The following is a 26,630-nucleotide window of genomic DNA, read 5'->3' on the forward strand; positions in this document are numbered from 1 at the left end:
ATTGACAACGAACTGCCTAAGCTCTTTTAACTACTAGTATCTAAAAGCTACATGTATAGTCAAAAACTTCCAGAATAATCAATTCATAACACAGAAAATATTACCTTTAGAAATTCTGACAAACTACAACCGCTTTAATTATCATTCAAATTGACATTGAGATTTTCTGCAATGGCAATTGCATTTGGACTTACTTTGAGAAGGATGCTGATGAGAATACATAGGTTGTATTGAGGACACTGTCCCCTAGTTCCAGGATACCAGCAGGAGCAATAAGAAGCTCACCATCAGGACTAAAGCTTAACCGTCTGAAGAATGATTTCATGGTGTCATCGTGGAACATACGGTACTGCTTCGTCATACCCTATCAATGAGATATATAAGGACTAAAGATTAGGGGTCTAAAGAATGATTTCATGGTGTTATCAAGAAACATACGGTACTGCTTTGTCATACCCAATCAATGAGACATATAAGGACTAAAGGTTAGGGGTCTGAAGAATGATTTCATGGTGTTATCAAGAAACATACGGTACTGCTTTGTCATACCCTATCAATGAGATATAAGGACTAAAGGTTAGGGGTATAAGGAATGATTTCATGGTGTTATCAAGAAACATACGGTACTGCTTTGTCATACCCTATCAATGAGATATAAGGACTAAAGGTTAGGGGTATAAGGAATGATTTCATGGTGTTATCAAGAAACATACGGTACTGCTTTGTCATACCCTATCAATGAGATATAAGGACTAAAGGTTAGGGGTATAAGGAATGATTTCATGGTGTTATCAAGAAACATACGGTACTGCTTCGTCATACCCTATCAATGAGGTATATAAGGACTAAAGGTTAGGCGTCTGAAGAATGATTTCATGGTGTTATCAAGAAACATACGGTACTGCTTTGTCATACCCTATCAATGAGATATATAAGGACTAAAGGTTAGGGGTATAAGGAATGATTTCATGGTGTTATCAAGAAACATACGGTACTGCTTCGTCATACCCTGTCAATGAGATATAAGGACTAAAGGTTAGGGGTAAAAGGAATGATTTCATGGTGTTATCAAGAAACATATGGTACTGCTTCGTCATACCCTACCAATGAGATATAAGGACTAAAGTTTAGGGGTCTAAAGAATGATTTCATTGTGTCATCATGGAACATACATGTACGATGCTGTTTTGTCATATCCTATCAATTAGTTATGGGATAAGAAAATAATAATGAAAATATCATATGTATCATCTGAATTATACAGATTCTTTCTGTCAATAATTCACTGACAATCTAGTCTTAGCTCTAAGGACCTCCACAGAAAGGAACATAGTTCATGGAATCTCAATTTACCATGCCTTTTTAAAGAAATACTGCAATTTTTTTTAATGTATAGTAGTGTTCTTTGTATTTAATCAAGCTGTACGGATATTTGTTCAATTATTTCTGTCTCACAGAAAGAAAATTTGTTTATAAAAAGAAAAACAAATAAATAAATAATGCACACCAAGTAAGTGTAAATGTCATCAAACTACCTTGAAATGAAATAATTAAAATTTGAAAGAAATTTGGAAAAAGTTTTCTTTGGTAACTAACCTCTCCATTATTACCCGCTGCAGCCATGGTGAGTTTGTTGACATGATGAATGCATCTATTGTTGAGTAGATTGTACACTCTCATTGATCTGTGATTTAAAGAGAATTTAGTCAATTCAATTAATCACGATTGGATTCATGAGTAAATAAACAAAGGGCTTGTCCTTAGAGTGGATTTATCGAGAGAGTAATGCCAGTTATGCCACATTATTATACATATTGAACAGTTGCACTAAATTTGCTATTATTGTAATTTTACCAACCAAAATAACTGATCAAAATCAATTCCTGATCAGCTCATTTCTTCCAGAGACTTGGCAATAAATCTCATTAATGTTTTAATTTGATAACCCCCACATGAAACCAACTAAAGTATTTGCAACAAAGCATTGCTATAAATCTGTTCCCCTGGATCTTGTCACGCAATTGCATGCTAACCACAGATAGAAAGGTCAAATATTTTTTTCATTTTACAAAGAATGAAACATACCTATCACAGCTGATTGTAGCACAGAATCTATCCTTAGGATCCCAGGCTACTCCTTGAACAAAACTTCTATGATCCTTTAGAAGAAACAACTTCTCACCTGAAAGATAGATATATCACTTAGATTCTAAATGATCACTGTATTTCATATTGAAAAAAAAAAAATATATATTTAGAGAGAGAAAATATGATCAATCCTCTTCCAGTCGACACGGGGATTTACTTTTGAATACCTTGAATAAATTTATGGTTTAAAAAACATTCATTCCATCTATTTAATAAATGAAACCCTACAATTTATAAGTAGGAAACAACTTAATTGATGTAAAGACATTTCTACCTTACACCAAGTACCTAATGTTGCCTGTTTGGTCTGAAAAAATTAGTCACAAAAAATTCAGAATCAGCAGGATTAGAACCTGCTATATCTTGCATGCCAATGTGACTAATATAATACTACATGCAGTGGTGTATCTGGGGATGAAAGGGAGGCAAGTGCCTCGGATGCCACTTTCAGGGGGTGCAAAACAGGGGAACGGGGCGCGAATAAAGAAAAGGAAAATAATAAAAATGAAGAGACAAGGCAAAGGAGTAAAGGCACAGAAAACATACCAAAGAAGGTGATTAATACCCCCTCCTATGCTATATGCAGTTTTCTACACATTTAGAAAATTAATCTTGCATGTCTTTACCCAGGGATGAATAATCGTGCCAACTTTTGATTAGTGATATACTTATTCTCTTCAAGAATTCCAACAAACAGTCCTTAAAATATTCCCTTTTTCAAATGCAAATATCATAACTTTTCATCTCTAGCTGCGGGTTTGTGTTATGATTCCTTACTCTCTATTAATTCTTACAAACAATTCTGATTTTAATAATTTAATTTAATTCTGATTTCTGGTTTAATTGTTAAAGTATTTTATCAACCACTGTAAGGGAGATACAAATCCTCTTCATTAATTTTTTACAAACAATCATTAAAATATCCCTTTTAGGGGGAAAACACATGAGTGTGCCTTATAAACAGAATTGGCATTGCCATAAATTGGTGAAATTTAAGGCTAGTGTACAGATTCCATCCAACAGATTTTAATGTGCCAAGTATTGTATCATATCAAAGTGTATCATGGATTGCATCTAGTAAGTCCTTACCTTTCTGTATATCCCAGATGATAGCACTGTTATCCACAGACCCTGAGATCATTCTTGATCCATTGGATGACCAGGAGATATCATAAACATCCTCAAGATGACCCCTGGAAAAGTATATCATGTGATAATTGATTGAACACCAGATATGAGTGTTATTTTGATGAGGATGTAAGTTTTTTTTTGTAATCAGGTTTCATTATTAGTATACAGTTAATGCAAATTGCATACCTTGATTCATAACATTTATATGAACTTTCAATCATACTGATCAATAAGTTTACACCCAAGTTGAATGCGGCAAATCAAGGCACTTCACATTTCGACATGGACAAAACACAGCAAAAGATGCTCAGTATCATATAAAACAATACCTTAAAGAAACAGCATAAACTTTTGGTAAGGCATCTAAGATTAATAACTAAGCAAAGACACTACTGCAGCAAACCCTGTTTCATTAGCAGGATACAACTAAGAATTGATTAAAAAGTCTTAGAATCCAGAATTATCATTTTCCTACATGGAAAACGGTGTTTTCTGTGGCTGAAAATATGTTGAAAAAGTTTCAATTCATATTTTAGTCTTAAAAAAATGTATCCCTTCATTTGGTTATAACTATGGAGAATTATAATAGATTGTTATACATTTTCAAAATCTTAAGGCTTTTTTCTAATTGGATCTGACTGAGGTAATTGTTTCACACTCAGAATTTGTCAATTGGGAATGGCTTTGTCTGTATGCATGACCCCTAAAATGTAGGGTTCATGACAATTATGTTGGGACAATATGCCTTTGGGTCAGCTATGGTTAGTTAGGGTTAGGGAGAATCTAAGAATTAATATCAACGGTGTCTACCAAGATCTCAGGTACCAACTTCATTTATAAGCTAATGGTCACTTTGAATCATTGAAATAATTCATAACAATCAATTTAACCCTTGCCGTCTACTGTAGTGTGACATGGTAGGAGAGGGTAGACTCACCTGAGTGTCTTGGTTGTAGCCCATGTTTCCTTGCAGTCTTCATCTTCCTTGCCAAAGACCGGTGCTACGTTACCAACCTCCTGAAGCTTCCACAGGATTACCAGCCCATCTGATACAAACAAATTGAGAATACAATCATTAAATGTTATCGTAGGTTAAATAGATATTTCTGAACATGGAATTTTCTTTGGTGCAGTCCTTTCCTTGACACCATGCTAGGCCGTAATGAAGAGGAAAACATTTGAGATAATATCCATGAAACAAAAAGTTGAACAAGTTCCTGATAAAGTAGATGAATTGACAAAGTTTCATAATTTGTATATTTCAGTAATCATCACCCAAAACAATTTTTGAGGGGGGGGGGGGGGGTGGATGAGAAAAAAGATGAAAGGAAGAAAAAATAGAGAAAGAAATATAATGAGAGAGAATTGTAGTCTTAAAAAGGGGGGGGGGGGTTAGTGGGATATGTACGTGGCTCATAGAGCAGAGAAAGGAGCTTGAGTAGGAAATAGAACATGACAATTTTCTTAATTGGGACGGAAACCTCTCAAAGGGAAAATAAGGAGGAAACAGGCATCTAACATTCAAGACTACACACTTGTGTGGAGATCACAGACTTTCTTGAACATCTTACCATCTGCCCCTGAGGCTAAGATGTCTCCATCAGGTGAGAACCTGACCACATTAACAGCTTTGGTATGACGAGAGAGACTAGCAGCGAATGTGGGTTGAGCCTTGCCATCATTATCAACATTGACGTACCATACCTGTAGATGAATATAAAAAAAATATCTCATGAATAAACACATTTTCTTTAGAATAAGCTTGGAGCAGAAAATTTTCATGATCTCTGTAGATGATACAATTTTATTTGATCAAATTCTAAAGTTCTACAAAAGCCAAAGAGAGGGCAGTTATGGTTTAAAATCTTTTGTCTTAATCATTGGTCAAAGACCATTTCTCAACCAATCCAACAGCCTATAACTAGGCACAGATTTATTATGAGTCAAGTATGAATTAATGTGAATGACCACTTTAATGCCATCAAAAAGTAGGCCTCAATAAATTTTGATTTTGTTGTAAAAGGGATCGGCAGATCTTGAATCTGTATGCACTTGTATGATACACAAATTTTCTAAATATCAGATACGAGAGACTCCCCTACAATAGCAGGCATACAGAATACACTTCAGGATTTCAAGCTACTAAAACTACCCAGAAAAGGAAAGAGGGGTGGTGGTCTCTGTGTAATTTTGCGAAATTCCTTTTCTACTAAAAAGAAGCCACATGTGTTTGACACATTTGAATGCCTTGAGGTAACTGCAAGCTCTAGAAAGATGAGTAGCCAGAGAAGTCTCTCTTTGTTTGTAATCTATAGACCACCATCGTGCTTGCGTGGTCAATCATTTGGACATTTTCTGATTGAGTTCTCAAAACTTCTTGAATCGGCCAACTTGCTTCTGAATCAAGTGGTTATCTTGGGTGATTTCAATATACATGTTGACAGTGACACAAATGCAGACGCAAAGAACTTTAAAGATCTACTGGAATCAGCGGGTTTGAGTCAGCGTATATCCCAACCTACTCATATTAAAGGACACACTCTTGATTTGGTAATTATGAGGGATAATGATCACTCAATTAGGGACATTGTGGTAACCCAGACTTTGCCATCAGATCATTCTGCAATCATCTTTTCACTCCCCTTCGTGAGACCATCGCCAACATCTAATGTCATTCATGCCCGTATGTTACGTGAACTTGACATTGATCAATTCAAGTTAGATATCATCGAGTCCTTCGAAGCAGTTACAAACCTAGAGGAAATGGAAATTGACCAGAAGGTACATGTTTTCAATGACTCTCTTGCTTCTAATCTAGATCGTCATGCACCAATCAAGAAAAGGAAAGTGAGAGTGCGTCCCTATGCTCCATGGTACAACGACGCAATCCACAAGGCCAAACAAGACCTTCGTGCAAGGGAAAGGAGATGGAGAAAGACCAAGCGTTCATCTAGAACAGTTGTATCTGATGACATGAAGGAAGCAACGAGAGAATATTACCAACTTGTCAATAACTTTAAGCGTCAGCATCTTCAAGAACTTATATCCACTAGCAACAGCAAACAACTGTTTCATGTGATTGACAAGATGATTGCTGAAAAGCCTGATAAATCATTGCCATCACATCAGTCAAGTGCTGAGATTGCCCAGAAGTTCTCAAAGTTTTTTGACAGTAAAATTGAACAACTGAGATCTTCATTTTCTTCCTCTTCTGTTGTTGTGGAGGGGGAAACCTGTGATCGTCGTCTTGAGAAGTTTGCGCCAGTTTCCCAAGCAGATGTACTAAAGATTATCAGGTCACATAAAATAAAATCATGTGACCTAGATCCTCTTCCAGCGCTAATTCTTAGCCAGTGTCTCGAGCTCCTGGTACCGGCCATCACGGACATTACCAACGATTCACTAGAATGCGGAGTCTTCCCTTCGGCGCTCAAATCTGCTTTGGTCATTCCCACCCTAAAGAGACCGTCACTGGATGCAGAAAGTTTAAGGAACTACAGACCAATTTCAAATTTACCTTTTTTGGGTAAGGTAATAGAACGAGTTGTCTCAAATCAATTTACTGAATACCTTACTGCAAACTCCCTTCTCGCATCCCGACAGTCTGCATATCGAAAAGATCATAGTGTGGAAACGGCGCTACTTCGTGTTCAAGATGATATTCTACAAGCTTTGGATACCGGAGATGATGCTATTCTCATACTTTTGGACCTAACATCAGCCTTCGACACAGTTGATCACGATGTTCTTCTTTCCAGGCTGAAAACACGATTTGGTGTCTCTGGGACTGTAGCAAAGTGGTTTGACTCTTACATCACTGGACGATATCAACAGGTGATCATTGATGGCTCACGATCTGAACCAACTCTACTTAAATGGGGGGTGCCGCAAGGTTCGGTTATCGGGCCTGTACTCTTTACATGCTACACGACACCGTTGGAAGATCTTATTCATTCCTATGGATTCTCGTCTATGATATATGCTGATGACACACAATTATATATCTCATTCAAGTCTGGACAAGCTCTCCGAATGTTGCAGAAACTGGAAGATTGTCTTGGTGCCATTCGTTCCTGGATGACTGTGAACTATCTACTCCTTAATGACAACAAGATGGAAGTTCTGCATATCTCTTCCCATCGTAGACATACCCCTGAGCTACCTCCAATTCAAATTGCAAATGTTCATATACATCCCTCTAAAACGGTTACTAACTTAGGTGTTTTGTTTGATAAAAACTTTTCAATGCGTCCCCATGTCAACAGCATCTGTCGTAAAGCATCCTTCGCCCTAAGAAAAATTGGTAAAATTCGAAAATATCTCTCAAAGTCATCCACTGAAGTCCTCATTCATGCATTTATTAGCTCACTTCTTGACAGTTGCAATAGCCTGCTCCTTGGAATTCCAGAAAAGGATATTTCTAAGCTGCAGAGAATTCAAAACTCTGCAGCCCGTCTAGTTTCCCTCACAAAAAAACATGACCATGTAACCCCTACTCTTAAACAATTGCACTGGCTCCCCATTAAATTCCGTATACAATTCAAAATTCTACTCCTAACATTAAAATCTCTTCATGGACATGCTCCAAAATATATCTCCGAATTAATCCAGGCATATACTCCCAGTAGATCCCTTCGCTCTGCAAATCAAAATTTCTTAACAGTCAAAAAAGCAAAAACTAAACTTTTTGGTGATAGGTCCTTTTCAAGCTCTGCCCCACGTCTTTGGAACACTCTTCCAGCTTCCCTCCGTTGTATCCCAAATATCACTTCATTTCATTCTAATTTAAAGACATACCTCATGAAGAAAGCATTTTCAACATAGCTCCATTTACAGTGTCCTTTTTCCTCTCTTAGTTATATGATTTCTAATTTCACTTTTGTTAATATATTTTGTATGTTCTACATTGTAAAGCGCTTTGATATGATTTCATGAAAAGCGCTATATAAGTTTAAGTTATTATTATTAAGTTATTATTACCTGTACATTGAATCTGAAATTTTCAAAATGTACCGGTAATTGTTTGAAGTTGCAATAGCAATTTACCATGGAATTTGTGTTACATGTAGCTAGTCACAAATTATACATCAAAATGGATTGAAAAGAATTTGCATTCTGGGGAGTGTTTCATCAACATTTTCATCAGACAAGTTGTCAGATCTGACATCTTTCTCTGATGTTGATTGGCTGAGAGGTACTGTTACTATGGTAACTGTCGGATAAAACGTCCGACAAGTCCTTTCATGAAACGCTCCCCAGATATACTTTCTTAAGACGGGGGGGGGGGGGGGGGGAGATGGCATATATATTGGACATTTTCCTTCCAATCTGCAAGAGGATGGATTAAAATTTCTGTGACATTTGTACTTTGAAATGATATCAGGAACATGTGACAGAAAAGAAAAGAGTAGATGATAACATTTAGCTTTGCTAAATCTACCTAAAAAACAGCAAAAGCCTCCTGTGTAGAGCTCTAGGGAGCATTTCATTTGCAATTCTGTCAGTGATTTCCCCAAACAGATGTTAAATGCTGCTACAAATCCTTGCAAGTGATTGGTTTAGAGCAAATTAGTCAGTGATCATCACTGGAAAACTTTTCATGAAATACTCCCTTGAATTATGCAATAGACCTGGCATGCCTGCTTCAATCTGTGCTTGTCGTATATTTACCAGAATATTTGTGTCTGTGCTAGCCGTCGCTATCCTGCGTAACGACCTTTTCCCAGGTTGAAAGTCAGCACTGTAGACAGGATCACGTCCATGCCAAGAAATCTCTGGAGTTTCTACCTTCATCTGTATATTAAATGAAAATTTTATGAATGAACATCGTGAAACCTTTGCAATGATGCATCTGATTTACTTGTTCATGTTCACTGCAGAAATAAAATCACTCTTACTTTTTCAAGAAAATTGTATTTTATAGGTTAGTTTTTTTTGTGAAAATAGAGATTCTAGCAATTTAGTGCTGTTTCAGGAATTTTTATAGTGATTAAAAAAAATAACCTGGTCCTGGTGTTGTGACATAGGTGTGGATCTACATGTAGTTGAAGTAGATATAGTTAAAACAAGCAACTTGGGACTAGGTCTACTTCACACTTGAACTCAATATTACATGACATATTATGGGATTTATTAGGGTATTTTTCTACAGTCTACACATCGTTTCGTTTTGTAAATATGGTCACCTATATTGTGCACTTAAAGGGGAAGTTCACCCTGATGAAAATTTTGTTGTGGAAATAGCAGGAAAAAAATGATAAGAAATAATGGTGAAGGTTTGATGAAAATCAATGAAGATTAAGGAAGTTTTTTTAGAATTTGAACTTTTTGATTTAGGATCTCATAAACGAGCAGCTGCCCCATAATTAAAATGCATAAATTTCATTTTTTAATTGTTCGTGATGACAAATTTTTTAATTTTCTTTTTAAAAGTGGGTGGGTCTGTCAAATCATTTGTCTAACGTTCTTAGACCCAAGGACTAGAAACCCCAACGTTAGAGGCTAGACCTAGACTAAAACCCTTTTAAATTTTCTGAAAAAATGACAACTCACTGATTTTTTTTCCATAATCCATCTAGATCTAGACCTCTATAGGAAAGCTGTTCACATGCACATTACCTCAGGCGATGGTTCGTATAGGCTCCACTACACTTCACTACCGCTACCCTCCGCTCCACCTATCCGAACCATCGGGGACAAAAATTATCTCTCAAAACCAAGTGACAAACTGTGTCATTTTATGGTACAAAAGTCAGTCGTCAGAAATAAACTTTAGATCTAGATCTAACGTATTATATCATGGCCAAAGCGAAATCTAATAACTTTTTTAATTCTTTGAATGGATTTTCTTTAATGCTAGATCTAACACTGACTAACAGTAACAGTTAAGTTAGGCCAGGTTCAAGTCAAGACAGATGTTTAAACCATCTCCAAATATTTTTTCTATTTCTAAAATTAAACTTTTTGTCGGGGTGAACTTCCCCTCTTCGGCGATGGATTCACAATCTGGTGCGCCACCTATCAGTTGCAGCAGACAGACAGAAATTTGGATTGCCTCATTGGAAAAAATTGACATCTGTTGCGCGCGCTATCATGGCTATGCATGTCATGCAAGCGGCTCATATCATATCACTGCTCTTGCCTTCACTAGACCAAAACAAAGCTTCAGTCTCTGTTTTATTGGTTGTTCCGCTGAACTCCGTTGGCTCCACTCACCAATTACACTTTTTTTACAGAGACCGAAGTTCTAACTCGATCTGTACAGGGTCAGGGACTCAAGCTCAATGACAATATGACTATGGTTACAGTTTAGTCTATTTTAGTTCGGATAAACCAGGGAAGTGGGAGTTGCGCGAGCGACAGCCGAAGACGAAGTCACCGTTTTTCCCCTTTTAAGCTTATTTTGTCCCCGTTTTTGTGCATTTCAGGCCAAAAGGGAATAATAATCTTTATTTATTTTGGCCCATTTCTTTACTTTTTAGCCAAATTTAGGCCTAACACTAACAGTTAAAGCCTAACTTTTATATATTTTTATGAAATAAAGTCTACGTCTTTAAATAAAGACAAAAATCGATGAGCCCTGTCGTCGGCATGGTCGGGGGGATTTTGTATTGTTTACCCCCTAATGGCGGCTGCACGATCGCGAGCCGTCTGTGAACGAGGAGAAATAAAACAGAATTAAAAATGTTAAAAAAACTCCTTGAAACAGACGCCTGCCAGCTGTCGACTAGAGCAGTGGCAGGGCAGCGCTAGCAGCCGGGCGCCGCTATCGGTCGATCTCGTCTCGTGAAACAGCGAAAACATCACTCAATCAAAGCCACACAAACGACAGGTAGAGTAATTCATAAATAACAAATTGCAATCGAAAACATTAACTATGAACTGACAATCATTATTCACAGCACAAAAACTAGAAATCAGCCATTTAAAGAAGAATACTTACATTGTTTTTATCTTGGACAGTTTCAGGTAATGTGTCAGAATTTTCTCAAAAGTTCCCGCGAAATAAAATAATTATAACTCAAGAGGGCAGTAAATGAATTGATTAGTCTTAAAGATCAGACTAATGTATTTCCACTGTGACATTTTCAAATAAAATATATTATATCATCGTATTTTTTATGGAAAATAAATATATAATATCTCAATATATCTATGAATGATCGACCTTTAGTTATATTTCTCATAAAACAACTCAGTATAATAAATAATCAATTCTAGGAATTTACAAATGGACTAGTAATTGAGACAATCCCCCTGCAACTTCCGGTACAAGCTCAAGCTGAATGAATGAAAGACCAGTCGCTACCAGAAGTTTCCAAACAAAACTCTCGTTTTATTTTGATTTTGTCAATATATTTTCAAATATTTCTCGTGAAAGCAATCGCAAACAAATAACCATAATGTCTGCTGTAAATACACAAAAGCTTCAGTGTTACAACAAGGGATGTGGGCGTGTTTATTTGCTGGAGGAAGACGGTGAAGGTGAGAAGAAAACAATTATGAGAAGCGAGTTAATCTTTGTCAGCGGTATTTGGTAGCGTTGTTATGCGGCCCCTAGCCCGGTGGTACTGAGTGAAGCCGGTGTTGGCGGTGTAGTGTGGTGCTGTGCCGTGTAGTGGTCGTGGACATCATTGATTGTGCAGTGTCTGTTATCTGATACTTCTTGGAGTTGTTTTTTGGCGTGTATGGGATTCTGGCTTGGGCATTGCATTGGCGGGATGGTTTGGAGAAATTTAGGCTGAGCTGACTAAAATAGGCTTTTGGGTTTTGGAGATAGTTTTGGAGACCAAAGTCCAATTTCCCTTGTTTACATTTGCTGCAAAAGCCGGATTAGGCCTACCTTGGCGGAAACAAAACTGTGATAAGCAGATTCCTCATGAAAAATTACCCCTTTTCACCGTCTACTTTAAAAATTCACCATCTACTTTTGTTTTGATAAGGATTTTTGTTGTCAATCACACACAAAACATATGGGCTTCTGACCTCAGACTCTCAGTGAGACAAAATTTTGGGTGGAAAAAATCATGCTTTTGTTGGCGAGTCTCCAATATGGGAGATTGTCTCCCCTATTGGAGAGAGTCTCCCATATTGGCCGTGCGCGTCTACTGACAGAAAGCATGAAAAGTGCTGTTTTGGCTTTTGCCCGAGTTTTGGTAAGCCTTGGTGACAATTTGTTTGGTGCAGTGCATCGATCTGCTGTGTAGTCGTCTGTATGTATGTACAGCACCACCCAAGGATTCATTAGTTACATGCCGTCGCGCACAGAAAAATCAAGCCACAGAAGTCGTGTGTTGTGGACACCAGAAGTGGGATCCCAGCACGCGCAACCCACTAATTAGAAATCCACTGTCAAACGCGGTTCATTCATGGTGCGAGGTTAGTATACTAATAATACTAACCTCGCAATACGTGCGAGTGGTACAGCACAAACAAAATGATTCAGATCAATTCTGATCCCAATTTCAGATTATTGACATTAGACTTTGATCTGTATGTCTCTTAATTTCCAAGAACTGTTAGTGTTAAAAGAACGACACAATACCTGCGCAAGGTTTGTTTTGCCTTCCAGGTCAAGGGAATAAGGGATCACCAGTCACCATGATGAAACAAAACTGGGAAAAACAATTTCCTGTCAGCAGGTCAGCTGATGGTACTGGAGACTTTACCTTGAAGAACATGGCATTAAAAATATTTTGACTTGATGATTTTTGAAATCTGAATTTTTTCATTTGCCAGCTTCTAGGGGGTGAAATTCAGCTTTATTCTTTATTTATGCTGCCATCTTACAAAATAAGGAAGGAGTTGTTCAATGTCACATCAGCAGTGGCTGGATCACAAGTCAAAACATGCATGATTTTATTTTCAATGTTGTCTTAATTGTGTCTTATATGTATTGTGTAGAATTTTAACTTCACACTAACTCCAAGAGGGACTAACCTCATTCTTATTCACAGTACGACAATACACCAGACGGTGGACTGTACTTTTTCCAGAAGAAGAAGAAGAAGAAAGAAAAAGCAAGCAAATTAAATAAAAAGGAAAGGGAGAAAAGAACATGCAAAGAAAAGAAAAGGAGGAGGGTGATGAAAAGTGAGGAGAAAGAAAAGAAATGTGAACCATGACATTTCTTGCGTACTGTTTTGGAAAATATACAAAAAATAGCTGTGCTGAAAATAATGGACTTTGACTGGTTGTCATAAAAGAGAAAGAGAAGAAGAAGAAACAGGTTTGGATCAAGTACCCTTCAAGTTTTATTTGTAATTAACACTTATTTTTCTTGGAGTTGTGTCTTGATTTTCTTTATTGTTATTGTATTTGTAATAAACACTTTTTTTTATTGTATTTGTAATTAACACTTACTTTTTTTTGGAATTGTGTCTGAATTTTTCCAGGTTGTTGTATTCACCATCCTGGGGCTCCTGTATTCCATGATGCCTTGAAAGGATGGTCATGCTGTAAGAAGAGAACCACTGATTTCACTGAATTCCTCAACATACCGGTATGTTGAAAGCTCATTCCATTCTAGATCATGAATTGCAAATTATCTGTGCACGGGATAAATCAAGGTTGTTTTAGAGAACAAGAGAGTGAAGAGATTTTTCTTCCTTGCAATTTTGAGCTTTTTTTAATGAAAATAATATTGTTTATAATTTTTTTTACGTTTTTTTAATGACAAATATTTGATTGAAAACATTCTTGTCCTCATCCATAAGCCATTTTTTGAAGAAAATCGTGCTTTATATTTTAATTAGTAGTCACCAAGTCCTTATATGTTTCTTTCAAATTATGAAATATTTCCCAAGAATGAAGTACATGTAACACGACATATATACATGTACATGTAAACAGCATTGATTGTTCAAATAATGAATAACAAAATTACACGGACATCCATAGTTTATGGAATACTTGTATGCAGAGTTAACTTTGATCAAAACACGTGTATTTGTAGTGTGGGTTTTTTTGTGTGCAGAAATGTTGCTTCTTTAACAGACATTATAATTGGTTGATGGCATCCATGTGTTGATTTATTATTGATTTTGTTTTCTTGTACAGGGATGTGCAAAGTCAAAACACAATCCAATGAAACCGGTTGAAGAGCCCAAACCAGAATCAACCAACGATGATGATGTTGTGCCTGAGGTGAGTAGTAATTGAGATTAATATCTGGGGTCCGTCTTACAAAGAGTTGCGATTGATCCAATCAATCGCAACTATGGAAAGCCTGCAAAGTCAACATATAAAATGCATGTTTGTTCAAAAGATTTTCTAGTTATGAATGTATATCCATAAATTAATTGATTTCTTGACAATTTGGTGTGTTCTCCTTTGTTTAGGAAGGACATTTTGCAAATTTCCTTTAGAAAAAATTATGACACTGATGGATTTCCATAGAGTTACGATTGATTGGATCAATCGTAACTCTTTATAAGATGGGGCCCAGAAGGAATGTAGGGATGGGGAGGTTAGTGAGTAGAGTAATCCTTCCTGTTATCTTTACTGCTATTTAGCAATTGACCATTGCTGTACAGGAAGGAGAAAGAGAAGGTGATGTTATAATCATGTTTATACTATGCAGCACAAATCAATTTGATTATTAAGATACTTTGTGTGAATTTGTAGATAAAGAATGAGGAGGAGGAGGTGGATAACGAGGAGGAGAAGAAGGAGAAATGGAAGGAGAAGGAGGAGTAGGAGGAGAAAAGTTAGAAGAAGATGAAAAAGTAAGTTTTTGTAATTTATAGTCAAGGTCACACTCACTTTCTGTTCATTTAGTATTACTGTATTTGTGGATATGAATTCATCTTAAAAACATATTTCCTGTCATGATGGATTTTAATGAATGCATGTATTTTTGTTTCTATAGGTTGCAGTAGAACCCCCACCACGTCGGCCAATTCAGAATGCTGATCCTGAAGAAAGACCCAGGTATGTTACTAGGAATCATTTTTTCTTGGCAATATATGAGAACTCCATTCTCAAATTACCAAGCTCAAACTCAGTAATAAGTTGCAAGACAAAATAGTCTGTAATAACACCCATATAAATGGGAGATCACAATCAAACTTTATTTTGATGTACATGTAGCACACAAGAACCTATTCCAGTGTATGTAAAGTTGTGTGTATCATATGCATGTACAGCTTTTATATGAAACATGCCCTTCTATGCCATATATCACCATTGAACTTCAAAATACTCTGTATCCACTCATATGCATACATGTATGGATAAACCCCATCTTTTTCGAGTGTGGAAAAAGGAATCTGAATTTCAACAAATTCAATATTTGGTTTTGATATGGCTATCCTATTGTTGATATTCTTACTACATAATCATGGGAAACGCTTTTTTTGCCTACATGTATTTTAGGCAATATCATCTCTACTTTTCGTTTCAAAATGTGTGGAAAGTCTTCTATACATTATCATCTTTTGTGAATTTTACAATTTTCAGGATTTTGAATGTAATTTAACAGAAAGCCTCATTTTGCGTTCATATTTATATTGAAAATTTCCACTCACCTGTCAAAAGAGAAGTTACCACAACAGAGAGTCAAGAAAAACATTTAGAGGTGAATTTGATGTTATTAGGAGAAACTAATGTAGTTTTGTCCATTTTACCTCTTATCTTACAGCATAGATGAGCCAATGATTAAACTACCTCTATCAGTTGATCCATCATTAAAAGCAGCTCTTGAAAGAATGTCATTAAATTCCCAAACACAGCAAGGTGAGTATTCTGCATCATATTAATATCTGAACTATGTATGAAGTCTGATGATAATTCAGGGAAGAATTTCCCTGGTATTGTATTCCACTTTGCTCCACAAAAAGTATTTCGTGTAGCATATATTTTGCATAGCACTATTAAGAACGTAGCTGAGAGCTTTTCTCTTTTAACCAAAAAATCTCATCAAATTTGGTTGGCAATGTGATTCCCTGATAAATTATATTTTATCCGTGTGGTAATAGATAAAAATGTAGAGTATACAACTTTCAATTTAAACCTGGAAAGTAAATGGTGGTAGAAATGGAAATGATGCATCTTATAAAGTAGAGTGCTCAAACTGCTATTTGTCATCACACTGGCTGCAGCCCAACTACCATCCTGGCACACAAGCGTTTCAAATGACTATTAGTTTAGAGAACTTGAGGTGTTGGAGATGATAAATAAAAATGTACAGATCAGCTTTCAATAAAACCTGGAAAGTAAATGATGGTAGAAATGAAAATAATGCATCTTATAAAGCAGAGTGCTCAAACTGCTATTTGTCATTATCACACAAGCGGTTCAAATGACTGTTAGTTTAGAGAACTAGAGGTGTTGGAGATGAGAAAATGTAATTGATGACTGAATTGAGCTGATGAGAGTGGTGAAGAAGTTTAACATAATTAGTAAGGAGTATGAGATTTATGTTGGCTCCCTTTTTCCAGCTGTTTATTATAATCAAGTAGGAGAAAACTTGTCCTGGTTTTATTTTGATCAATGTATTTGATAACAGCTGGATTTATATAGAGCTTTTTCCAGAGGATATAAAGCGCAACTTTTATTATAATGGGTTTAGCTTGAGCTGCCACTTAATTCTTGTGAGTAGTGCATTAATAATTAAAGAATTATTCCCTCAAGGTAGCAAATGACCTCACCTGTGTCAAGTGAAGCAATATAGAGTTATCTCTTGCTGAAGGAAATCAGTAAGGAGATTCAGTTGTTCCAATTACCCAATTTTTGAAATGCTTCTCTTCTTTAGATTTGAACACACAGGCCACTTCCTCTTTTATCTTTGATATTTAATGTGCAATATGAAATGCTGCCTTTTTATTGTGAATTCAACTGGTTCCCTTATGAGTTTTTACTTGAATATAAATTTGTAACAATGTTGCTCCATGTTTTCCTTTCAGACACCACTCAGGATGATGGAGAAATCAAGAAGGGAACAGTATGCAAGAACAAGGGCTGTCAGATGGTAAGTGATCACATCAATGCCCCTCCTAAAGTAAATTGAGAAAAGGTGATAATTACATGTAGAATAAACAAAATTAGAGAATATATGATTTATAAAAATAGATCGATGAAGCAGTATAGAACATAGAAATGGGAAGGACTGATTAGATGAATGCAAGAATGAAATGAGTTACTAGTAGTTAATGAATGAATCATTTAGTGGTTAAATGAATGAATAACAAGATGAATGTAATTTGAATGAAAAATGAAAGATGTCAAAATTATACGTTCCACAGAATTGCTGAATGTTCACTTGTACTTAAAATCATTTAAACAAGAATTTTCATTACAGTTTCATGTAATTTTAACATTTGTTTTCTGTCTGACTTCCATTTTTCTCTGTTTTCACTTCACATCATGAACTACATGTATTTGAGACACAATGATTTGAGAACATTAAACTTTTTCATATGGTGCTCAAAATGGAGATGAATAATTTCAGGGAGGTCACTTATATTGGGGTCAGATCATCAGTATTTCTTCCAAATTGGCAATTACTGAGCTTAGTTAAAATCACACTGGAATTAATTCCTTGGGGTAATATACCACCACAAAAGGTAGATTGCAAAGTTATAATTACATCAATTATTAATTCTGCCACATTCCTATTTTAATCCTAGCCTTATGAAGGTGAGATCAGTCTATCAGATCGATGCAGGTATCACCCTGGAGCAGCTATATTCCATGAAGGGTAAGAAACAAAGTTTCTATTTCAAGGAATTAACTCTGAATAATTGCCTTTTCCTTTTGGAAAATTGCATTTTCTATTTGGGAAATCATGAAATCTGTTTAAATATATGGAAAAATGGTTATTCTGTTATCCCAGAGAGATTGTACCCACAAAGAAACATTCTTGTTTTATTGTACCATGACCTTGAAAAGAATAGAAAAGTTGAAGGTACTCTTTTTGAAGAGCGGGCTGAATCAGAGACAACTTATTTCTGTAAAATAATCTTTAAAAATATTGATTAAAAAAATTATAATTGGAGATATATCTGGAAATAATGTAGGTTATAAAGTGAATAAAGAATGTCAATCCTAATTCAATTACACCAGTATGAATGTATTGCAGATTAAAGTCATACTTTATTCCTCTTCATTTCCATATTTTTTCATGCCTTACTTTTCATTCCTCTTGTGCCCTTCCTATTTTCCTCCCCATCTGTCCATATTCTCTCTTCCTTTCATACACAGAATGAAGTACTGGTCGTGTTGTAATAGGAAGACTTCAGACTTCAACAACTTTTTAAATCAGGAAGGATGTACTATAGGCTGCCATGTTTTTAAGAGTTCAGAGAGTGAGGAGAAGAAGCTGGTTGCATGCAGGTAAGAAGATCGGGGGGGGGGGGGGTTCACAAAAGAGTTATGTTTGACTTAGAGTCATGCTTTAATGATGATACGCACATTATATTATTAAACCCGCAATCTGATTAATCAACACACAGTATCACATGTCCTCTTAGCATTGTTTGACAAAGTCAGTGATGCCTTTTATACACTATGCAACTAGATATAGTAGTTCGACTATAAATCACACTTTACTCTTTGTGAATCACCTTCAGATGATTTATACTGTGGCTTATAAGTTTTTGTGCAATGCCTACTTAGCTTGTTGTATGCGAGCAAATGGGTGACTGAATGTCAAACATTTGCACCGTTGCACACACGACGTACCATCCAAAATGTACATGTACCGTGCTCAGTAAAAAATGATGGTGATATGCGTATAGCCTGCTGGCTATACGCTCAATATGCTCAATGCTGCCCGAGGTCATGTGTGCTTGTGAGATTTTGCTTTTTGCTTTTAATATTTTTGCTCCGTTTTCATAGATTACTGCAGGGAAAAACTCTTTGTCTTTTCACATTTTCGCTAAACTCTGAGGCGTTGTACAACACAAATAGTGAATATATTTATTCGTGCAATGGTGCGAGATTTCGCATTTGATGAAAGAGAGAGATACTCTATTCAATTCGGCTAATGCCTCGTTGAAAAGAGCATCTTTCTTTCACCTCATGCGAAATCTCGCACCATCGCACTCATGCCTATTCGCTATTTGTATACTGTTTTCAGTCGGTTAAGAATCATTTCAATTTTTAATTGTATAATACATGCAGATATTCAGATATTCAGATATTCAAAATTTATTGTCATGCTCAAAATAAAAATTACATTGGCACAAAAATCATATTCCGGCTGTTGGTATACAAAGAACAATATATAACATATAATAAATAATTACAAAAATAATGGCATTAAATAATATACAAAGCAAAAATTACACAAAGACCTAATACTAACCCAGAACAATATGATACCCTGCAAGGGCAGCTGCACTGAAAACTTTACCTGGTGCCGAGGGGGGAAATGCCTTGAGCACGGTGCCAGTCCAACACATCCATGGGCCCCGGTTCGACATTGAAACAATCACAACACATCACACTACAAAAACACAAAAAACCCATCCACACCACACCATGCCGATAAACACACCCCCAAAACTCCACACCAAAAACACACCACACCACAGAAACATCTCACACCACAACACAACACACCATACCAACCCACACTACACACTACAAGTCATCGATAACAATGATGTCGAAACGGCACCCATCCAGTGCTGGAAACCACCACCACGCCCGGCGGTCCCCCCTCAGGACCAAGCAGCATTGCCTCAGCACAGCCGCCCCCGCAACGTATAAAAGTAATATAGCATGACAATTAAGTACAATACAAGAAATCAATTGGATTAAAATACATGTTGGAGTAAGTACTTGGCGGTATTTCGGTTTCAGTTTGAAGGGTATTGCCCACTAACAAAACAATATTGCACATGATATAAATTTAAGGGGGGGGGCTCATCGTTTAAACTCTGCATTGTACAGAACCATTGCATTTGTGAGGAAAGAACATCTAAACCTACTAGTCCTTATTCTTGGTAACCGGATCCGCCCAGACCTATTAAAAACTACAAAGTCATGGAGGGGATGGGTATCGTCTCTGATGATACTATGTAGCTTATCCAAGACTGCTTTGTAAGCTATGTCTTCCAACTGGGGTATTGGCAAACCTATCACTTTACTGGCATTTTTTATTGCCTTGCTCAGCCTATCCTTATTCTGGGAAAAAGCCATACTTTATTTTTCATGTGTTTTATTCATATCAACAGGAAATGAAAAATTGATAAACTTGGACCCATGTACAAAAGGGCCAATGAGGCAATAGCAATCAGATATCCATTCGACTGAAGTCCTTTTGCAAAATGCATATCATGTCATCTCTCAGAAAAATATGAAATAAGTTGTGATCATTGAAGCATTGCATGCTACACTTCAGTGAACACAGCAAGTTCTGAATGTATGCATTATCACATATGATTTAGAATGATTCATAATCATTCATGCGTTATTGATCACAATTTGCAAAGCTACATTTTTCTCTTTCATATGATATATACATGTAATTCAGTATGTTTTAATGATAAATAATAAGACCAACATGCTTATATAGTGCATATCACTGCCAAATGCGTCCCTTTGCGCTTTTATTATTACCCTGACTTTAGCCCCGCAGACTTTTACAGCGCAGTGGCATTTCAAGGAATAAATTCCTGCCAGGTATCCATTTACCTCACCTGGGTCCAGTGCAGCACAATGTGGATAAATTTCTTGCCGAAGGAAATTATGCCATGGCTGGGATTCAAACACATGACCCTCTGTTTCCAAGTCTGAAGATTAATCCACTTGGCCACAACGCTCCACAAATGATAGTTTTATGATAGCTATGTTAGAAATCTTAGGTTTCAGCTCAGTGCATCTTCTCATTTTGCATTGTTATATGAAGTGTGTAAATAATTAATTTTGACAAGTCTATATATTAGAATGGAAATGATCTGATAAGATTTTAGGATCAGTTGGCAAAAGGTCAGAGGTTACAAGGATAAATGTATGCACAGTGATTGTGTTTTCTTTATCAATCTGTGAAACATTTGTCAAATCACTTTTGGACATTTTGTGTTTCTACAAAGTGGAATAAAATTGATCTGATTAGAATTTGGGTCATAATATCGTAACATAAGGATGAAAGGTTTAGGCATACTGAGATTATTGTATATACAGAACGTAATTGTTTATTCAAAGTCTATTTCAAACTTTGGTCATTTATTAAAAACTGAGTAAAACATGTAAAATTGGGGAAAGGTCAAAGAATTCCATTTTACTTTTAACCAAATAATTTATTGTTCTTGCGGTAGCTTGAAACTTTGTTAATGACTTAATATGTATGTTTTTTAATTCCATCTAGTGGTTAACTGATTTATAATGTTTATTCTTTTGTAGGCATGACTGGCATCAAACGGGTAAAATGGCTGTCCTATCTGTGTATTCTAAGAAGTCTGATCCAAGTGCTACGGTTGTACAAGCTAACCAAGTCTCCTTAGATATACATATATCATTTGACCAAGGCAAGAGTGCATTTAGGAAAACCATCAAACTAGAAGGGGTGAGTATGAACTCTCTTGGCCCAAGTCGGTCATGCTAGGAGGCTGTCTTATGCAATCATATTTTGTTAAATGTTTTAACCATCACCGGGTTTAAATGAAACAGATGTCAGCAGAACATTTACCTGGTGATGAAAAGAAATCTACCTGAGAGTAAAACTTCTGGTATTGTTTTAAGTTTAAATTTCTCCACTATAGTAAACCTCAAATTCAATCCTTACAAGTGTGTGTGTATTTGAGTTTTGTCAGACGTGTATCAATCAGATATGATTATTTACGTCTGGGACCGACCTTAAACGTCACCATCCGAAAGACGTGACCAGGGCTCGAACCTCTGCATCAATTTGTAACTTCCCCGCATAGCTTGGATTACAGGCGCATGCCACAACGCCCAGTCAAACCAGTGCTAGCGACCACCTCTCTTTGGCAGCAACTTGCCTATTACCACTGAAACTGATTTCACTATTGTAGAGTTTGTGTATTAGCACATGTCTATAGCAGTCACCTGTCTATAAAGGTCTTATTTTGTGTTTCCCTTGGATGGTCACTATAAGACAGGTTTCGAGTGTATAAATTAATGGAAGTAGCCATTTCATTGACTTATTTGCTGTATGTGAGTACAAGCACCAGGCCGAAATAAATCAATTTCTTTAAATTTTGGGCGGCTACCTTTCACATCTTACGGCCTAAATGTGCAACAGTGGATAGGCTTTTTCATTGCAATGAGGAGTGAGCCCCTGTGGAATTTTTTTCCTTGGCAAGCACTCTTTCTGAAAGTTGATAGTGATTTGAATTGCATGTCAAGATAGCTTTCCATATAACCTGTGAAAATTATTGTAAACACTGCATCAGTTTGATCTGATTGGACAAATTCGAAGCAAGTTGTAGGTATAGTTGTGAAGAGCAAGATAGTGCTGTTGAGATACATGATTCATTCACAAGTGTTTCTGTATATATGTAATTTTTGTTAGATTAAGCATTTTGGATGATAACAAACTGGAATCAGTTACGTAAATCAAAGATTTGGAATTACTGAAGGGATGAAAGATATAGGAAAGTTTTCGTTAATAAAGAATGTTGTTTTTATCTGATGAAATCTGTAGGTTTTAGATGATGAAATTGTGTATGCATTTTGAAGCGAACTTGATACAATTAAACAACAAAATATCTCAATTGAACAAAATCCTATTTCACTTGTTGCAATGGAATTCACATTTGATCTCATTTGATTTCATGTTTGAAATCTATTCTTAGCTTCAATTTTGAGTTTGTTTAATATTTCTCTTCATTGTCTGAGGCAATGAAGTGGTATATTTTAGTCGATCACCTATTTCGGCTGTTGTAATGGAATTTACATGATTTAATCCCATTTGATTTCAAGTTTGAAATATATGATCAGCCTCAATATTGAGTTAGTTTGTCTTTAGAGTGGAGGGAGGGGTGAGGGTGATGTCTGTGAGTGCAGGGTGAATCCCGTAGTCGGGGACCAAACTGGTTTTAAAACCTGGATGACTGACTGTCTTAAGGCGACCGCACACCTTACGATTGGTCTGCAACCCGATTTCAGAATAAAATGTAATAGAATTTGATGCTAATATTGAGACTTGGAACATCTTACTGTGTAATGTTCTAAATCATCGTACGAATACCTATGTTCAAATCTGTGACTATGCTATCATCCTTCTTAGAATAAAAGCGAATTTAATATCTAGTCGTAATGACGTCACAGCAGTCGTACAATTGGCTACGATTTGAAACTAATTTGGCCTTTACTCCAAAATAAAAGCTTGCAAATCTTTCAAAATGGTTATATTAGTTTTCTTTTAATAAATTTTAACCTCAAATAAAATGATATGTTCCGTTCACATTTTCAGAAAATGAGCAAAATGCGATTTGTTCCAAAATCGGATTGCGAACAGTCGTAAGGTGTGCGGTGGCCTTTAAGTGTCTGAAGCAATTAAATGTATGAGAATTGTGATGGAGTGGAATGATGGAATGTCTTATTATTTTCTCCTCTGCTGGTATGTTGCAGGTGATTGATCCAAACCGTAGCGTTGTTAACATGCTCGGAAGCAAGGTGGAGATTAAACTACACAAAGCAGAGGCAATGGCATGGAAGAAGTTTGAACTGGAATAATGAGAACTGCTGCTATAGAAATAATGAGTGAATCAAAAGGGGTCATTCTCATTAAAAGGAAGATTTCATCGCATTAAGGGACTGGTGCTTGAAACTGATCCTGTAGAAACGCAAGATAACCTGTTATTTTCATAGACTTTGTACACAATGACAAGTTGGTGACAGGTAAATTATAGATCACATATTTCTAAGGATTTCACAAGCATTTAGAGAGTTTTTTGATGGGGGGGGGGGCATTTGTTTCTGTTTGTGAATTCTTAGTTAACCAAAGAGATTGCCTTTTGTGTATGGTAACATACACATGTATGTTAAGGCCCTGTCACATCGTTCAGTGCAAGACTTGCGGGTGACTTCTTTTGCAACCTGTAGGTCCCTCGCAGGTCACCCGAATCGATGATATCTCGCACGCATCTCTGATGCAGTTGCCTGTAGAAGCACACGCAAGTCTGATTTGCATGCAGAAAAGTTTTGAACATACTCAAAACTTTGTTGCGGGTGATTGCCCGTAACTCACCCGCAAGGCTTGCACGGAACGATGTGACATGGTCTTTACTAAGTAAGGAATCTTAATTGAATCAAAAAAAAAATTGAACATACAGTTGCATTTTAGTACATGCATTCAAGGCCAAAATAATGAGCAATGTGCAAGAGCACATGGATATACTGCATGGAAGTCTACAGGATAGAGAGCAGTATACCCAGGTGGTGATTCAAATAGCGAGTTCATTATTTTTGCCTTGGTATTTTAGCTCCTTATTGCACAAGCAAACACATGTATTCTTTGTTTTATACAACTCCTCCACTGGACTACTTCCCCAATCCTGAGGTGTCCCAATATATTGTGGCTTTCCACAACAATGTCACATCTCCTCCAATGCACTTAATATGTAGTCAAGAAGACCTCATGGTTGGAAACCAAAAGGCTGTGCAATGTACTAAGTTCTGATAATCAATCTGTGCTTCTAAGCCAATATGAAAGAAGCATAGTTGTCAGATCTGGCGAAATGTCAGTCCACAAATGATAATGAAACTTGCCGCTGATTTCAAGCTATTATTCTTGGAAGGTGTGTAAAAAAAGTATACCATGCTTTCAGAAAAGTATAGAGTGCTTTGAAACTGCATGCTCTTACACATGTAATTGGGTATCAAATCAATATTTTGACCACCTGTATCCATGTTGTTTGGGTGTATGCTTACACACATATATATTTATGAAGTTCTCCTTATGTTTTGCATTCTTACAATTAAAACATGGGGTTTTTGAATTATTTTCTTAGCAATAATAGATCAATTAAAAGCTTTTTTGTCACAATATTTGCTTTAATGGAATGATTTAGAAAAAGTCGAAGGACAGACCAGGGGCACCACACCATACTGTGAATTTAGGTAATGTTTTGTTTTACCGATTAACTCTTTACACGGAATAAACATGTGTATTGATATTAATTTCAGACATAGCATGGTGTAATCCAGCTCTCACTTATTTGGTCACACACTAAGGATAGTAGCCTGAAAAAAAAAAAAACATTTTCAGGAATATATTGATTAAGAGGACATTTAAAATGGCCATTTCTTGGAATCAAACATTCTGTTTAGTTTTTGACAGTGCATTGAATTAATGTTTGGTGACATTATGACATACATCAAATTCTGATATTTTGCATAGATCTATGACAACTTAATTTCAATTTAACAGGTTATGCACACAGTATAGAAATATAATCACAGTTTTTAAATATAAGGTACGTTTTATTTCGTATGAACTTTACATCTTGATAGTATGCGACACATTGACCTAGAAGCTTAACAAATTATACACTTGTTGCAAAGTTCAGGAACATAATTTTCTAAGTTTTCATTTTCAATTTTCATTAAATTCTTTTGCCTTTTCATCCCGATTGTGATTGACAAACATGTTCAATTTTATGCACTAACTTATTTATTATATACAGTAGTAAAGAAAAAAAGGAAACAATTCTTATTTATGAAAGATGTGTTTTTGATAAATGACTAGAAGATATAAGGAATGATTGTTGCAATATACGTGGATATATGGTAAACTTCTAAGAAAATGTTGAGCATTATACCAAAATAATGTTTATTGGAGGAAATAAATGTGCTCTATTTTAAGCCATTTCTAATGTGCAGTTTTTGTTCAGAGCTATTTAATATTCATTAATTTGACACTAGCATTAATTTGTTATGGTAATTTGAAGACAGTCCATTGTGAAATCTTTCATTCTCTTGGCAACCTACTGGCCCTCTTAAATTAGATGAAAGCTTGATCTTGATATCTAGTTAAAAAAGTCCCTATACATCAGGAATTTGAAAAACCCATTTACATATTCGGAACATAAGAAACAAAGAATAAACAGTGTTTTTCATGTAGAAGTAATGGTGAAGAAGTGTAAAGATAAGATAACCATGAGACTGCTTAGCCATAGTGGAACAGTAGGAGAATGTTAAAAAAAGAAAGGACTGTGTGGAGCATTAAAGAAATAAAAAGGGAGGAGAAATATCATAGGCGGATCCAGGGGGGGCCCGAGGGGCCCGGGCCCCCCCCCTTTTTGGCGGAGCAAAAAAAAAGAAAAAGGGGAAAGAAAGAAAAAAAAAAGAAAAAGAAGGGAAAAGATAGGAGAAAAAGGGAAACATAAGAGGAGGAAGACGAGTGAATAAAATAAGATGAGGGGAGGACTTGGAAAATA

The 26,630-nt window shown here is 36.2% G+C and overlaps 2 protein-coding genes across 2 annotated transcripts in view; one reads left to right on the forward strand and one right to left on the reverse strand.

Annotated features, from left to right (window-relative positions):
• LOC129259657 (chromatin assembly factor 1 subunit B-like) overlaps positions 1-11,936 on the reverse strand; it is a 17,511-nt gene extending 5,575 nt beyond the window's left edge. The window contains exons 1-8 of the mRNA XM_064098199.1: positions 11,222-11,936; positions 8,950-9,072; positions 4,851-4,983; positions 4,217-4,325; positions 3,238-3,341; positions 2,086-2,182; positions 1,597-1,684; positions 195-364 (exon numbers count right to left, since the gene is read on the reverse strand). Coding sequence (XP_063954269.1) covers positions 195-364; positions 1,597-1,684; positions 2,086-2,182; positions 3,238-3,341; positions 4,217-4,325; positions 4,851-4,983; positions 8,950-9,072 — 824 coding nt within the window. The 5' untranslated portion in view covers positions 11,222-11,936. The remainder of the gene's footprint in view (positions 1-194; positions 365-1,596; positions 1,685-2,085; positions 2,183-3,237; positions 3,342-4,216; positions 4,326-4,850; positions 4,984-8,949; positions 9,073-11,221) is intronic.
• Positions 11,536-26,055, forward strand: LOC129259129 (cysteine and histidine-rich domain-containing protein 1-like). The gene is made up of 10 exons (XM_054897414.2): positions 11,536-11,763; positions 13,674-13,780; positions 14,338-14,424; positions 15,149-15,210; positions 15,920-16,014; positions 17,184-17,248; positions 17,907-17,977; positions 18,481-18,612; positions 21,628-21,790; positions 23,821-26,055. The coding sequence occupies exons 1-10, from the start codon at positions 11,565-11,567 to the stop codon at positions 23,923-23,925; spliced, it is 1,086 nt and encodes a 361-aa protein (XP_054753389.2). The 5' UTR covers positions 11,536-11,564; the 3' UTR covers positions 23,926-26,055.
• The last annotated feature ends 575 nt before the right edge of the window (positions 26,056-26,630 follow it).

Source organism: Lytechinus pictus, chromosome 4 (genome assembly GCF_037042905.1).
Source record: "Lytechinus pictus isolate F3 Inbred chromosome 4, Lp3.0, whole genome shotgun sequence".
Lineage (NCBI taxonomy): Eukaryota > Metazoa > Echinodermata > Echinoidea > Temnopleuroida > Toxopneustidae > Lytechinus > Lytechinus pictus.